This window comes from Anabas testudineus, chromosome 18 (assembly GCF_900324465.2).
Source record: "Anabas testudineus chromosome 18, fAnaTes1.2, whole genome shotgun sequence".
NCBI lineage: Eukaryota > Metazoa > Chordata > Actinopteri > Anabantiformes > Anabantidae > Anabas > Anabas testudineus.
This window is the reverse complement of record NC_046627.1, coordinates 19,392,668-19,405,926: the sequence shown is the minus strand read 5'-3', so window position 1 is coordinate 19,405,926 and position 13,259 is coordinate 19,392,668. Positions and strand designations below refer to the sequence as shown.

Genomic DNA, 13,259 nt, shown 5'->3' with positions numbered 1-13,259 from the left:
CTAATGCTTCTTAGTTTGGGTTCCTCTGAGCTTTTTTCTGCAGAGTGTGTGGACGTGGTGAAAGAGAGAGAGAGAGAGAGAGAGAGAGAGAGAGAGAGTGTGTGTGTGGGGGGAGAGAGACAGATCTAACTCTCCTCCTCCAGTACTAAGATTACCCCACTGGATACTACTACTACCACCAATCTGACTTCTACTGTAGTATTGTAGGTCATTTCCCTGGATGTGTATCTATTCAGTTTGATATGCAGTAGATACTCATTTACACTCATTTTTACAGTATTTTAAATAAAAGACACATTTCTGTGTGTCAGATTGTTCATAAACGCCACATTTTTTTAATTACAAGAAGGTTCTGGAGATTAATCTGATAGTTTAGACTGAATGTGGGCGTTTCTCTTATTTTGTCCACTCCATTTGCATCTGTGAGGTTAGACTAAATAACAAAACCATAACAGAGGACAAGAAACCAGCAAAAATGAATTGTACAGTGCATGAGTAATTTACTTTAGTCTAGCATCAGTTCTAGACGTGTAGGTAAGGTGAACTGGCCAAGTTTATATGAATACATGGTGTGTGTGTCTTGATGTTTGCTCACACAAGTACAAAATAGAAGAATAAACATTTTAGTCATTATAATAATTATAAAATACACAAAACTAATAAAATAGTAAAATATTATAAATTAAAATCGACTGAGCTGTGAAGAAAGGAGAGGAGTATATGAAATGAACTCAGGTAATTATAGTAAATTATAACTGTGGAGGTGAGGTGCAGTGTTAGGTATGTAAATGTAAATGTAAATGTAATTATGATAAATTATAATTGTGGAGGTGAGGTGCAGTGTTTAGGTGGATGACTTAATATAAAAGTACTGTATTTCAAATTATTGAATAACAAATGTATTTTTTAATTGTCACCTTCTAATAGTTATCTTTTAAATGAGCCCAGGAGGTCCTCATTGATTTTTTTTATGAATTAAAACTAGTGATGGACACTGACACCTTGTGTTAAGAAATAAGCATCATACCTTAGACTCCTTTTAGACGTTAGCAGCAGCCTATAGACACATATGAATTTAAAGTCTTTTAAATGATCGAGTGCAAAACTTTAAAGTTGTAAAATAATCTGAATTTATTTTTATGAATGTATTTTTATGAATTAAAAACAATTGGAGCTGATGACATCACAAGCCCCGCCCCTTGCGTCATGAGCTAAAATATACGGAAGTAGCTCCGAACTTGTCAACAAGAGAGGCCGACTGACATGGTAACGTACTCGGCTCTTGTCCTTTTTTAACATTTTAGCATCTTGTTGCCGCTTTGGTCTATATGTTATGATTTATTTGAATATCAAAACCCTTCCTGTCGTCGTCGGAAACCTTTTACTGTCATGTCGCAGCCTAGAAAAAGCGACTAAACGAAGAGATAAGTGAGGATGTTAGCAGTTAGCTCGCCAGGAAGCTAGCTAGCTATTTAAGCTCTTGTGACTAAAAATGGTGAGCCGCTGCTCCCTCTCCCTTCAAACCGAAACTAAATGTTATTGTCTCTAGACATAGTCTAAACTTCTACCACTGGGAGCGAATATGAGCATGATATTGTAATAGTTTACGGGGAAGAGTAGAAAGTCTTAGTTTGGCGATGTTTTAATCTGGAAAATGCCCAAGAGCTTGGCGTCATTGTTGAGAAGAGCACGGGAAGGAAATCGCTTAGTGTGTGTGTAAACAGTGTCTTAGCTAGAGATCAAAATAACCTCAGCTTTCAAGAGGCCAGACCACCCTACCCACATATTGTTTTCGTGTCCGGATACTGAACAGTATTGAATTGTTAGAGGCATAATTAGAGCTACTACATTGTTAAACTCACTTGTTTTGAGCTACAAGAGTTATATTTAGGCACTTTTTCCTCGTTAATCCAATAAGGATGTCTTTGTAAAAAGTTTAAAGCTGGAGTAAATGAGCAAAAACATACCAAGAAAGCCCAAGCAGCTTTGAGTGAGACTCTTATTTGGATTTTTTTTTTCATAAGACACAGATCAGTGATATTATACAACAAACACATACATTAAATGCTGTGGGTGTAGCTGAGAATTCACAGTTGTATGTTAGAAAAGTTAGAAAGAAGCAACATATTTAAAAATGTATACGTGTGATATTATTATTAGAGATGCAGGGGTGGTAGGGATGTGAGACTGATATATTTAGATTTTAAAATGTCATAATAATGTTCATTACAATTTTCTTGTTTTGTTGTAATTTACAATAAAATAAAAACAGAAAACAATTAAAAATGACTGGCAATGTATTATCCAACTGTTCTCATGTGGTAGTTTTGTTTTTAGAATAGTGGTATAAAGTTATGAGGAGAAACGTTTTACTGGATTTTGGGTGGTAACAGATTAAACACGCCTCTCATTCGTCACTGCTTCTCTGACTTTTCAGGTGGAGTCTTCCTGAACCAAACCTTCTAACATGGCGCTTCGCTGACTTTTCTTTTTAACCCTTTTAAGTCTTTCTTTTTTAAATTCATTTACAACATTTTTGAGGAGAAGCATCACCATGATGAAAGCCACTTACAACAACCTCTGTGCCCTCCTGGTTTTTACTGTAACAGGTACGGAGCGTTCATAATTATCACTGTGTTTGACTGTGTATATACTTATTGTGCCTACTTTATCAGGCAAAGGTCATGTTTGCACTTTTCATGTCATTTAACATTTATGATCTCTTTTGGCCATGGTGATCTGCCTAACGTCTTCTGTTTTTTTTTAATTTTTTTATTTCTTATTTCATCAGTATACAGCCGTTTTGAATTTGCCCTTTCCGCTGGTAAGGAGACAAACTTTATCTTATGTTGTGTCTGTAGATGCAAAACAGTGTTTATGATGACAGTGGACATGAACTTAGGTAGATCCTGTTTAATACATTCTTCTGCTTCTCATTTTTGAGAAACAGAATAATGAATTCCCCAAACAGCTAATTTTGACTGTAGTGGGAAAACGTAAAGCTAAACTGGTGTCATGACATAATGGTTCAAGCAGAAACGATCTGTAAGCTTCATAGGTTTTATACCATAAAATAATATTTAAAGCTTCAAAAACAGGAGCCATTTCTGAACCTCTGCTGTTGTTTTTTCATTTCTCAGCCCACTGTGGGCATAACGTTCAAGTGTTAGACAGCAAAGTGGGGGAGATCAAGAGTTCAGCTTACTACAGCTGGTCCTACCGTTTCGGCTCCACCTACGACTGCTGGATCATCAAGGGTTTGGAAGGAGTACCAATTGTTCTCAGGTACAGATGCTGACAGACTTTGAGTTTTGTGTTTCTGGCTTTACAGATTTTGAAGAAGATAAATTATTTACTCTATTTCCTGCTTATCAGATGACTTCTGGGATAGTTATAGATGTAATTAAGCTGTTACTGTATGTATTGTATTGTTTTTGCTATAACAAAAGTCTTGAAGTAGTTTGTAGTTATCTGATCATTTTATGTGGTAATGATATTGTTTTGAAGAAGTGGGCAACATGAATAGTTAAAGTAATGTTATATGATAATACTCACTCTATTTCTTAATAGAGTACATTTTCTGGAAAATATTGTGGTAAGTTATTTATGAATAAAATTATTAAACAGATTTGTTTGTGGCTACTGCGGTAAATTTAAAACTGGCCACATATAAAATGTATTGCCCACAATGGCATAATGCACCCATCTATATTAAGGGGATGACTAAAAGACAGCTTTTACTACTCTAACGTTTGTCTCAAAACTCTGCCCTGTCTTTTTAGTTGCTGTTTTTCCTTTTTTTTTAAAGCTCCTCTTTTTCTCATGTTTAATCTTTTCTTAGCTTTACCCAGTTTTCGACACGGTGTAGAAAAGAATGGGTGTCTTTAAAATCATCAGCTGGCGGGGAGCCAATCGTACTTTGTGGCTCCACGTTGCCTCAGCCCATTGAATTCCCGGGTGGAAATATCACAGTGATGCATCACTTCCTCCCACATCTGTTCCCTGTTTCCTCATTTCTGCTGAGCTACGCCAGAGGTATGATACTGTGGTGTGTTTTGAAACATTTGTTCTTCTTGTTTATAGAAAATAATGTCTTTTTCTTTTCTTTTTTTTCTACTGTTTTAGATTCTGATGACTGCCCAGAGACTTCTTTTGAATGCCTTGGAGGCCGGTGCCTTCCCCTCTCCTGGCGCTGTAATGGCCAGGTAGAGTGTCTCAACGAGGGCCCTGGCCTCGGCACAGATGAACAGGGCTGCAGTGCAGAGGTGGAAACCCCAATACCTCCAAAATATGACACAACAGCTCAAGAGAACAAAGGGGACACGTATGCAGAGAGAAACTATCGCAAGCAGTCGGAGGGAAACGCGGCCCTAGATAGAAATCGGAACTCAGATAGATCTAAAGAGTGGGAAGACAAAGAGCTGCCTCAGACACGTGAAGAGGTGGCTGTGACACCCGCTCCCATTGAGTGGCCCTGTGGGGGGCTCCTCCAGACATTTTACGGGACCTTCTCCCCTCCAGCCAATCGTGGTTCGGCACTGCACTGTGTCTGGACTCTCGACCCTGAGGACCCCAGGCCGCTGAGATTGGACCTGCAGCAGCTGGCACTGGGGTCTAGGGATAAACTCACCATCTACAATGGAGAGCAAGGAAAAGGAAACATTCTCAAAACTGTGAGTTTCTTTCAGCTGAGAAACTAATCTACACATTTATTAAAAAAATATATGTATCTTTAAAAGGCATATTTAAAAAGACCTCTTTGTAACATGATGTTCTCTCCCTGCATTTTGAAAGATAACCAGCGCCTCCAATTATAAATCAGTCCAAGTTGAGTCCCACACTGGCCTGCTGTCATTGAAGTATGAGACAGTCGCTGACTCAGAGGGGAACGGCTTCAATGCCACATTCCATGTTGGGAACTACTGTCCTCCATGGGAAGGTCGGTGTGGGGGGGCATCAGGAGGCTGCTTTACCCAGGAGCAGCATTGTGATGGGAAATGGGACTGTCCTGAGACTGGAAAGGATGAGGAGGGATGCAAGGGCTGTGGTCAGAATCAGTTTGCCTGTGGCATGTCAGGACAGAGAACATCGCCATCCAGCCACTTTGCCGGCAGGCCGGTGTGTTACCCTGGGACAGAGAGATGCAACTACCAGCTGTACTGCGCTGATGGCAGTGACGAGAAGGACTGCACTGTGTGCCAGCCAGGGACCTTTCATTGTGATAGTGACAGGTCAGTGTGTGAACTTCAGACTGAAAAAGTACAAACAACTCTTTCATTTTTATTTCTAGCGCACTTGCACTACTATATCTGAGTGTCAATGTTTTGTTTTTAAGAAATTGTCCTCTGCCTTCATTGCTGTCATGCTGGTAGTATCAGGGCGCGGTGTCTTGATTATGTGGTATGAGTCAGAACATTTATGCGGAACTTTATTATCTAAGAGTTATAAACACATCTTTCTGGTTTGTGTGTGTGACCTGAATTCTGTGTAGGTTCATTATTTTGTAGTAATTGTTCAGTAGTAGAGCCTGATAATGGGAAATTTGATTCCATTTTTTAATTTACTGTTCAGCTTAATAAAAGTGTAACTTTAAACTTGAATAGAGGAGTCCTGTGACATTTACAGGAGTTGGTCAGCAGCATGTAGAAGGCACAAAACGTTTCAACAAAAACAACTAAACATCCTAATAAAATTATTCATACATAACACATTTTACTCAGTCTAAGTAGTAACACCATCACTGTACGTCATCCTGTGTGATAATGTTGGTTTACAATCTTGTGGTTTACTCGTTTCGTACGCAGGTATCAGAAAGTGTGCGTCTGTGAAACTGAATCTCTGCCTTTTATTCTTCCAGCATACTCATACACATGGCTCTTTGTCCCCTCTGTAGGTGCGTGTTTGAGAGCTGGCGCTGTGATGGCCAGGTGGACTGTAAGGACGGCACCGATGAGATGAACTGCACCGTCATCCTGCCCCGCAAGGTCATCACGGCGGCAACAGTGGGCAGCCTGGTCTGTGGTCTCCTGCTGGTCATCGCCATGGGCTGCACCTGCAAACTGTACTCGCTCAGAACCAGGGAGTACAGGTAATGTACTAACATTTTATCTCAGTTTTAAGCACAGGTTTTAATTTTGCAATACTACTATTAGGAGTACTTGTTGTACTGGTTACCAGATATTTCTGTCTTTTTAGATCGTTAATTGTTAAGGCTACATGAACTATGTTGTGTGGTTAACCTCAGGCAGTGAGAAATGTTTCATAACTGCTAGTTTCATTTCCTGCCACTACTAGCACCACCAGACAGCACGTCTTAAACACACAGCAGAACCTCCCACAGCACAGCCTGCTCTCAATCGTACTTCTTTTTATAAGACACAAATAAAGTACGAGGTTGTTGTGAGCTTCACGTGCGTGATTTGTCTCTGTAAAAAAGTTTTATCAGATTGTGCTTCAGTTTGTGTATTCATCTTACAGTATGTGTATGTCTGGTTTCTTGCAGTCTGTTTGCTCCCATCAGCCGTCAGGAAGCAGAACTGATTCAGCAGCAGGCTCCGCCATCCTACGGTCAGCTGATTGCTCAGGGAATCATCCCCCCAGTGGATGACTTCCCCACAGAAAACCCCAACGAGGTGAGAGAGAACAAGAGCTCAAAGCTGCTTACTGGTGTCAAAGATTGTTATAAATAGACACTAACAACAAACGGCTAACAATTCCTTGACTGGATGGAAAATGTCTGAGTTGCTTTTCTGCATTGTTCTACATAGTACTGCATAGTTCATATAGTTGCAGGTTGTCTTAAATCAGTGACATCAGTATCCAGGTTGTAAAGAGACATAGGCTTTTTTGATAGTGTTGTAAAGTGTTGTAATCTAAAGCGTCTGACAGTAATGTTCCCACACTGGAAGTCTTACATCTCCACACCTAACAAATTAATTGGATGTTCTAAAGCTTGAAGGAAATGAGGGAACAGTATTTTAATTGATGCTGTCTTGCTGAGTTTGTAATCTACAGTAGCCTTTGTGTCCTTAACATCACATGCACCACTTTAGTAGCCTCAATAATCCCCAGCAGTCTACAGGCGGCAGTAGGGACAGTGTTAATAAGTGCTGTTACCACTAAAGTTGTTTATTATTAGCTGGTGAGCACAGCCAAGGTGATGGAGGCGGGGGGATTAACCGAGTTAAACAAAGTGTGGTCTGTCTGATGGGATTTGCCTGAGCTGTCTACTCATAAACCAGGATCAGTGTTTTGTGAGAACAAATCTCAATGATTTTATTATGGCTTTAAAAAGTGAGCAGTTGTAGAAGTTGTTGTTACTGATCTTCTCTTTCCCTTTCTTCCTGTCAGACCTCGTCTCTGTCTCTGAGGGGAATTCTCCAGCTCCTTCGTCAGGATGCCAACAGCTCCCCGCACCGAAGACGGAGGCCCCGATTTGTCCGACGGGCCATTCGCCGCATGAGGAGATGGGGTCTAATCCCCCGACAGGCCTCCAGGGCAACTCAGGCCTCGAGCTCCGGCCAGCAGCAGTCAGACGCTGCTGCTGCTGGTCAGGAACCAGCTCACTCTACTCCTACGAGCTCCTCCTCGGGCGTGGAGGCGGTTAACCAGCCGGTGCCTCAGAAACTTGGCTTGTTGGCTCAGGCAGAGCAGCATCAGCATGAAGCGTCACCTTGTCCTCTGCTGTCATTGCCACTACCACCACCACCACCTGTTGCTTCCCCACCTCCCCCTCCATATGCTCCACCAGCTCCTCCTCCGGCCACTCCCCACACTCCTCCTGTTGCCGTTCCCCCGAGCAGCCCCTCTCTGGCCTCTATCTTCCACACGCTGGGCCTGAGTATCTCCCTATTCAGAGCTTCGCCCTCTTCCTCCTCCACCAACTCCATGCCCCTGTCCACCTCCTCTTCTTTCTCCTTGTCATCTTCAGATGACGAGGTGCTGCTCATCCCCCTGTCAGAAGACACCACTTCAGAGGATGATGTACCCATGCTCACCTGAATGACTTCCTCCCCCTTCCCCCGTCCCCTTCTTTATTCCACTAATAACTAAAACCCAGTCTTTCCACATTTGTTTGAACTTAAGCACATGAGCTGCTCACGACGAGACTCGCTGTGCAAGTCTGGTGCCTTTTTGAAATTGCTTTGAGTTGGATTTGTTGATTTAAGGATCAAGCATTTGACATTATTTTTAAAGACCTTCCTAACAAGTTAAGTTTCAAAGGAAAAGCTTGAGTGATGTATGCTGGAGAGCAAGTGTAAGAGAATATTGGATGTGTACTTAATTAATTCTAGGCTGCACACTGAAGGTAAACCTTTGCACAGAAGAATCTTCCCTATCCAGATACTGAGACCGAGTTTTTATGATAGAAATTGTTGTATGACTGCAACTGTGTGAATGCATTTGCATTTTAGTCTTACACAGACAGTGGAGTATGTTTGTAGATGTGGCTTGTCTCCGCATACGTCCTCCACCTGCATCCAGTCTCATGTTGTATCACAGATATTAGCGAAAAAAGAAAAACAAAAACATTTCCCCTGTTTAAGTGCCTTTTTAAAGATTTTCCTGTAGATGACTGGAGGTGGTTGTGATGATTCCTTAGATAAACACCGCACACGAAACACACGGAGGCATGATTTCCTCAAATCACAGCACGCATCGACACATCCATGACTTGATTGTTAAGTGAGGGGGGGGGGGGGGGGGGGGGGGGGGGGGGGGGGGGATGCATGTCTACTCTGCAAGCTGGCAATAACTTTTTTGGGACCCTTATATTACTGCATTGATTGCGATATAACTGTGTTTAGATAAGTACACATACACGTGTACCCTTCCCAAATGAATGTATGTAATCTTCAAAAAGCAAATGTGTCAAATGACAATCTACTTGGTGCCTGATGTTCGGATGTGTGTATATGTGTGTGTGTGTAGTGTGCACAGGAAGGTGAGGCGCCCTAGTGGTGAGAAAAGGGCCTGAAATCACAGAAAAACCTCAACTTGAATCTTCAGCCCCTGAGGGGAATCGATCACATTCTGTCACATTTTGACACAGCAGACTTTGTGGTGCGCCATTTGTATTATTGTACATTTTGTTGTGTTTTTATTTCAGCTTACCTTCATGTTTTGTCCTAAGTTGTTGTTCCTGCTTTGTTGAATGTATTATGATCCACGTGGAGTAGAAGTTTTTAAATTTGCCATGTAATAAGGTAAATAAGAGAGAAAGTGATTTTATGATTTTATTAGGGTCAACTTCACTGTATATAAGTAAAGATGTGGCTGAGAATAAACGATTTGCACTTTTAAGGTTCTGCGCATTGTGTTTGTCTGTGTTTTCGGGGGTGAAACGTTTGAGCAGCACCTGACACCTCTGGAACAGGTGAAAGCGTCGTCACATTGTGCTTTGTATTCAAACATCCTGTGGGTTTCACACAGGCTCCACCGACCAATCTACAGAGGTTTCCTGGAAGGAAAACAAATGTTCAGATCATTACTGTAGTGCTCAGAATACAAGATGAAGGCTTGAAAAAGTGACCTGAACATTGAGACTACATGGAGAGCGTGACATTACATCCAGCTACAAGGTATTTATTATTATTATTATGACAACATTTGATCTGATTAACATTAAACAACAGATTCAGGAGACGCGGTCGACTTTCTTAGCACAGTCAGACCACACAGACACAAGAAGTGCCCACGGTAAACACTTGATGTGTTTCAGTGGTTGTAGGAGAGTACTGTGTGTTCAGTATATTACGCAGCAGTTTACACTACTTACATGCAAACCTAACCAACTTAAACTTAGTTACAGTGTTTTATTTTCTTCACAGATCTGTTTCTATAAATACTGTGACGTTGTCTCCAGACAGGGAACAAAAAACTCAATTATCAACTTACCTAAAAATCACATTTACTCTAAAACTCTTCTTACTGCACATTTTATTTGTATGATTATAATTTATTGTAATGTGTTTGTCTGTGGCACCCCATTGTTTTAGGATTCCCTGTTGGACTGTTAAACATTTAGTTTGAGTGTCACCATCATAAATGTCAGATTAGTTACAGGGTTTTGAGGCAGCACCACTCTGAGTAACATGCAAACCAACTGATCGTCATCGTCTCTGTGACACTGAAATAGGCTCCAGACGTAATTATGGCTTCGCCTCCTTCCCAGAGACTCTGGGTGGGGATGGTGGTGGTAATGGTAATGTTGGCGACGCTCCCTGGAGCCCTGCAGAAGTGCATCTTTGATGAGGTTCAGGCTCAGGTCAGAGTGGTCAGAGCTGCACCCATCATCCACCCAGACGGCCCACCCACAGAGCCGAGACGTAGAGCCCCACTAACCTCTGAGCAACAAACCAGTCATCCAGGACGGAGAGCATCACCTCTACGTCACCCGGAGAACAGAGCTCCACCTACTCCTGCTTCACCTCAGCCAATCAGGATCCACACCTGGATTCCTAGAGAGAGCGACAACCTATCAGCAGCTGAGAAAGAAAGGGTGGAGGCAGCGGTGGAGGAAGCTGTGAGGACGGTGTCCTCGCTACTGTCAGGTGAAAAACAAACATGTTGGTCTCTGTGTGGATGTTGACATCACTCATAGTGCCTAAACCTGAGTCTGATTTAACATTAAAACCAAGTCTTAGAGCTCAAACAGAGGAATGAACCAGCCAAAATGTCATCCAACAACATAAAGACACATACTCACACATACAGGGAGACTAACCCACATGTATAACCATGTACTGTTGTACTTTTAATAGTAAACAGAGTACCGGGCCATTTGCTGCTCAGCAGAGACATCAACAAATACTGCAAGTTTCTCTGGAGGAACACCAGCACTGTTAACTACAACAGGTACGTTCACACCGTACAACTATTTATCTAATGGAACTCACAAAAAGAAATCTATTGAGAATGTATTGAATGGCTATTAAGTCTTATTAAATGAATACATACTGAATTAAATGAATAAACGTTCCAGTCTCCTGCCTTCAGGTGTGGTAGAGCCAACAAAAACTACAGAACTGAGACATGTCTGGATGTAGCTGTAAGTATTTAACTCATTTTAAGTGTTTTCCTGTGATGGTAACTTCAAATCATGAGTTAATCTCTGTTCTCTGCTTCTGTTCCTGTCAGATCCCAGATGATCACCTGGCTGGATGTGATATTTACCCAGAGGCTGATTCACCGCACAGGGTTGTCCTGAGACCTGAAGGTGCAGGACTCCCTGACACAGACTTCCTGCTGTACCTTCATGTAAAGTCCACTGACAAGTGTAGGGTCGAGGTAAAGACTCACTGAAAACACGGACATCAACTGTTTGTAAAGCAGTTAAAGGCGATTGTTTAATACTTTATCTTGCTTTGTGCGATCGGTTTCTGCGCACACAGCCTCAGGTGGTGGCCTACGCTGTCCACTGCAGGACAGACGCCCGAGGGCGACCTGTGGCAGGGGTGGTGGTGATCTGCAGGGACAGACTCACAGAAGAATCATACAACCATAAGACGACTGTACAGGTTTGATTCAGTAATATCAGTATTGTCAGTATTCACTCATTCACAGGCAGAAACTGCGTCTTACAATGAAGGAACTGTGACATCAGACATCAGTTATAATAAAAGTGTTTTCCAGATGCTGATTCACGAGCTGGTCCACGCTCTTGGTTTCTCTAAACACCTCTTCCACACCTGGAGAGACTGTTCCTCCTCTTCTCAAGGTTTATGGACACATTTTGTATTTAAATGCTGTTATGTTAAAGGTTTTTTCTTGCTGCTGTAGCAACAATTTTGCACACGTGGTTGTTCAGTGCGATATTATTAACTTAATAAATAAAATTAAGTATTAAACTGGACATACTGTGTACTGTCCATGTGCAGTCGGGGCTGCTTGTTCACCTCGGGGGAAAGTGACTCACCCTGATGGATCAGGCCAGATGAGGATCTACACCCAGTCCGTCATCTCAGCCATGCAGGAACACCTGGAATCTGCTGACCCTGAGCTCGGGGGGCCACTAGAGAACCTGGTACTGACGAGGTCCTTCACAACGAACCTCATCATAAACTCTTCTTACCTGCTCTTGAACTTTGATCTCCCCCTTCTCCAGGATGTGCCTCCAGGTGGAGTGTCCTCTCACTGGGAGTCCCGGGTCCTGCAGGGCTCCATCATGACGGCAGTGCTAGAAGACTGGACCACAGTCCGGATCGACCCCGTCACCTTAGCTGCGTTACAGGACACGGGCTGGTACAGGGCCAACCTGAGCCAGGCACAGAGTCTGGTGTGGGGTGATGGTACGAGACCTGCAGATAATAGAAAATCTGCAATTACAAACAAATCCAATGAAATATAATTTAACGATATGTATATGTGTGTTTGTGTTTTCTTTAATAGGTGAAGGAGCCATGTTTGGTTCACTTTCAACCTGCAAAGACAACTCCTCGTCTTTTTTTTCCTTCTTCTGCACTGGCAGGTAAAAAACTATCTAAAAAAACTTGTTTCCTACGCAGCTGATGTCTTTCTCTCTTCACATTTCTAACACTAATGTTTTAAATGATTTCTCCTCCCCAGTCGACTTGGGTGTCACTTCCTTCATCTCCACAAGGGGGAGTGCCAGACTGATCCCTACCTGGAGGGTTGTGGAGTGTATAAAGTCCTGAAGAATGAAGTAGGTCACATTTCATCTCATTTGATTTTCATGAACATCATCCTTAATACTGACGATTATTTACTGAAGGACAGTTGTTTTTACTCATTTTGCATGGCCTGCTGATTGTTTTCAACACGATCAATCAAATATGTTCATCACAGCTGCACATTTCTAATCCTGTAAAAGCAAGAATAGTAGGTTTGATTTTATTTTTTGTGCATTTAATTTTACCCTGTCCTGTCTCTCATTTGTCACATCTTGTTGTTCAGAGTGAATGTTGGAAAAAAGAAAGTAGCAGGCGGTCAGCTGAAGAGCAATGGAGTGGAGAAATGTTTGGTTTTGACAGCAGATGCTTCTTCTCTAACTTGACCAGACAGGTGTGTGAGTGTGTTTGCTTGTGTCCTAAGTCTTTGTGATGTTTAATTTCTTTCTTTTTTTTAATGTTATGGTCATTTTGCTCTTTTAGACCCAGAATCAGTCTCTCTTGTTTAATGGCTCTGTGGAGGGCCGCTGTTACAGGCACAGGTGTACTGGACCGAACAGCTACCAAATCCAGGTGTCTGGCTCTGAATGGGTCAACTGTCCAGCAGGAGGCACCGTTCAGGTAACAAGA

The 13,259-nt window shown here is 42.1% G+C and overlaps 1 protein-coding gene across 2 annotated transcripts; it reads left to right on the top strand.

Annotated features, from left to right (window-relative positions):
- Window positions 1-1,230: 1,230 nt before the first annotated feature.
- Window positions 1,231-9,303, top strand: lrp10 (low density lipoprotein receptor-related protein 10). 2 transcript variants are annotated; one of them, XM_026353012.1, is made up of 10 exons: window positions 1,231-1,266; window positions 2,438-2,609; window positions 2,792-2,824; window positions 3,141-3,285; window positions 3,842-4,035; window positions 4,126-4,673; window positions 4,795-5,231; window positions 5,894-6,088; window positions 6,503-6,632; window positions 7,351-9,303. In XM_026353012.1, the coding sequence occupies exons 2-10, from the start codon at window positions 2,555-2,557 to the stop codon at window positions 7,999-8,001; spliced, it is 2,388 nt and encodes a 795-aa protein (XP_026208797.1). In that variant the 5' UTR covers window positions 1,231-1,266; window positions 2,438-2,554; the 3' UTR covers window positions 8,002-9,303. The 2 variants fall into 2 exon arrangements, with proteins under 2 accessions (XP_026208797.1, XP_026208796.1); XM_026353011.1 differs by lacking the exon at window positions 1,231-1,266 and having other exon boundaries at window positions 2,438-2,824.
- Window positions 9,304-13,259: the final 3,956 nt, after the last annotated feature.

What these genes read in the sequence shown, in the direction of transcription:
- lrp10 (XM_026353011.1), top strand. Translation starts at nt 2,716, where the DNA reads ATGATCTCTTTTGGCCATGGTGATCTGCCTAACGTCTTCTGTTTTTTT. An exon ending in GGAGTACCAATTGTTCTCAG is followed by an intron (nt 3,286 to 3,841) that starts GTACAGATGCTG and finishes ATCTTTTCTTAG; the next exon opens with CTTTACCCAGTTTTCGACAC. An exon ending in TCTGCTGAGCTACGCCAGAG is followed by an intron (nt 4,036 to 4,125) that starts GTATGATACTGT and finishes CTACTGTTTTAG; the next exon opens with ATTCTGATGACTGCCCAGAG.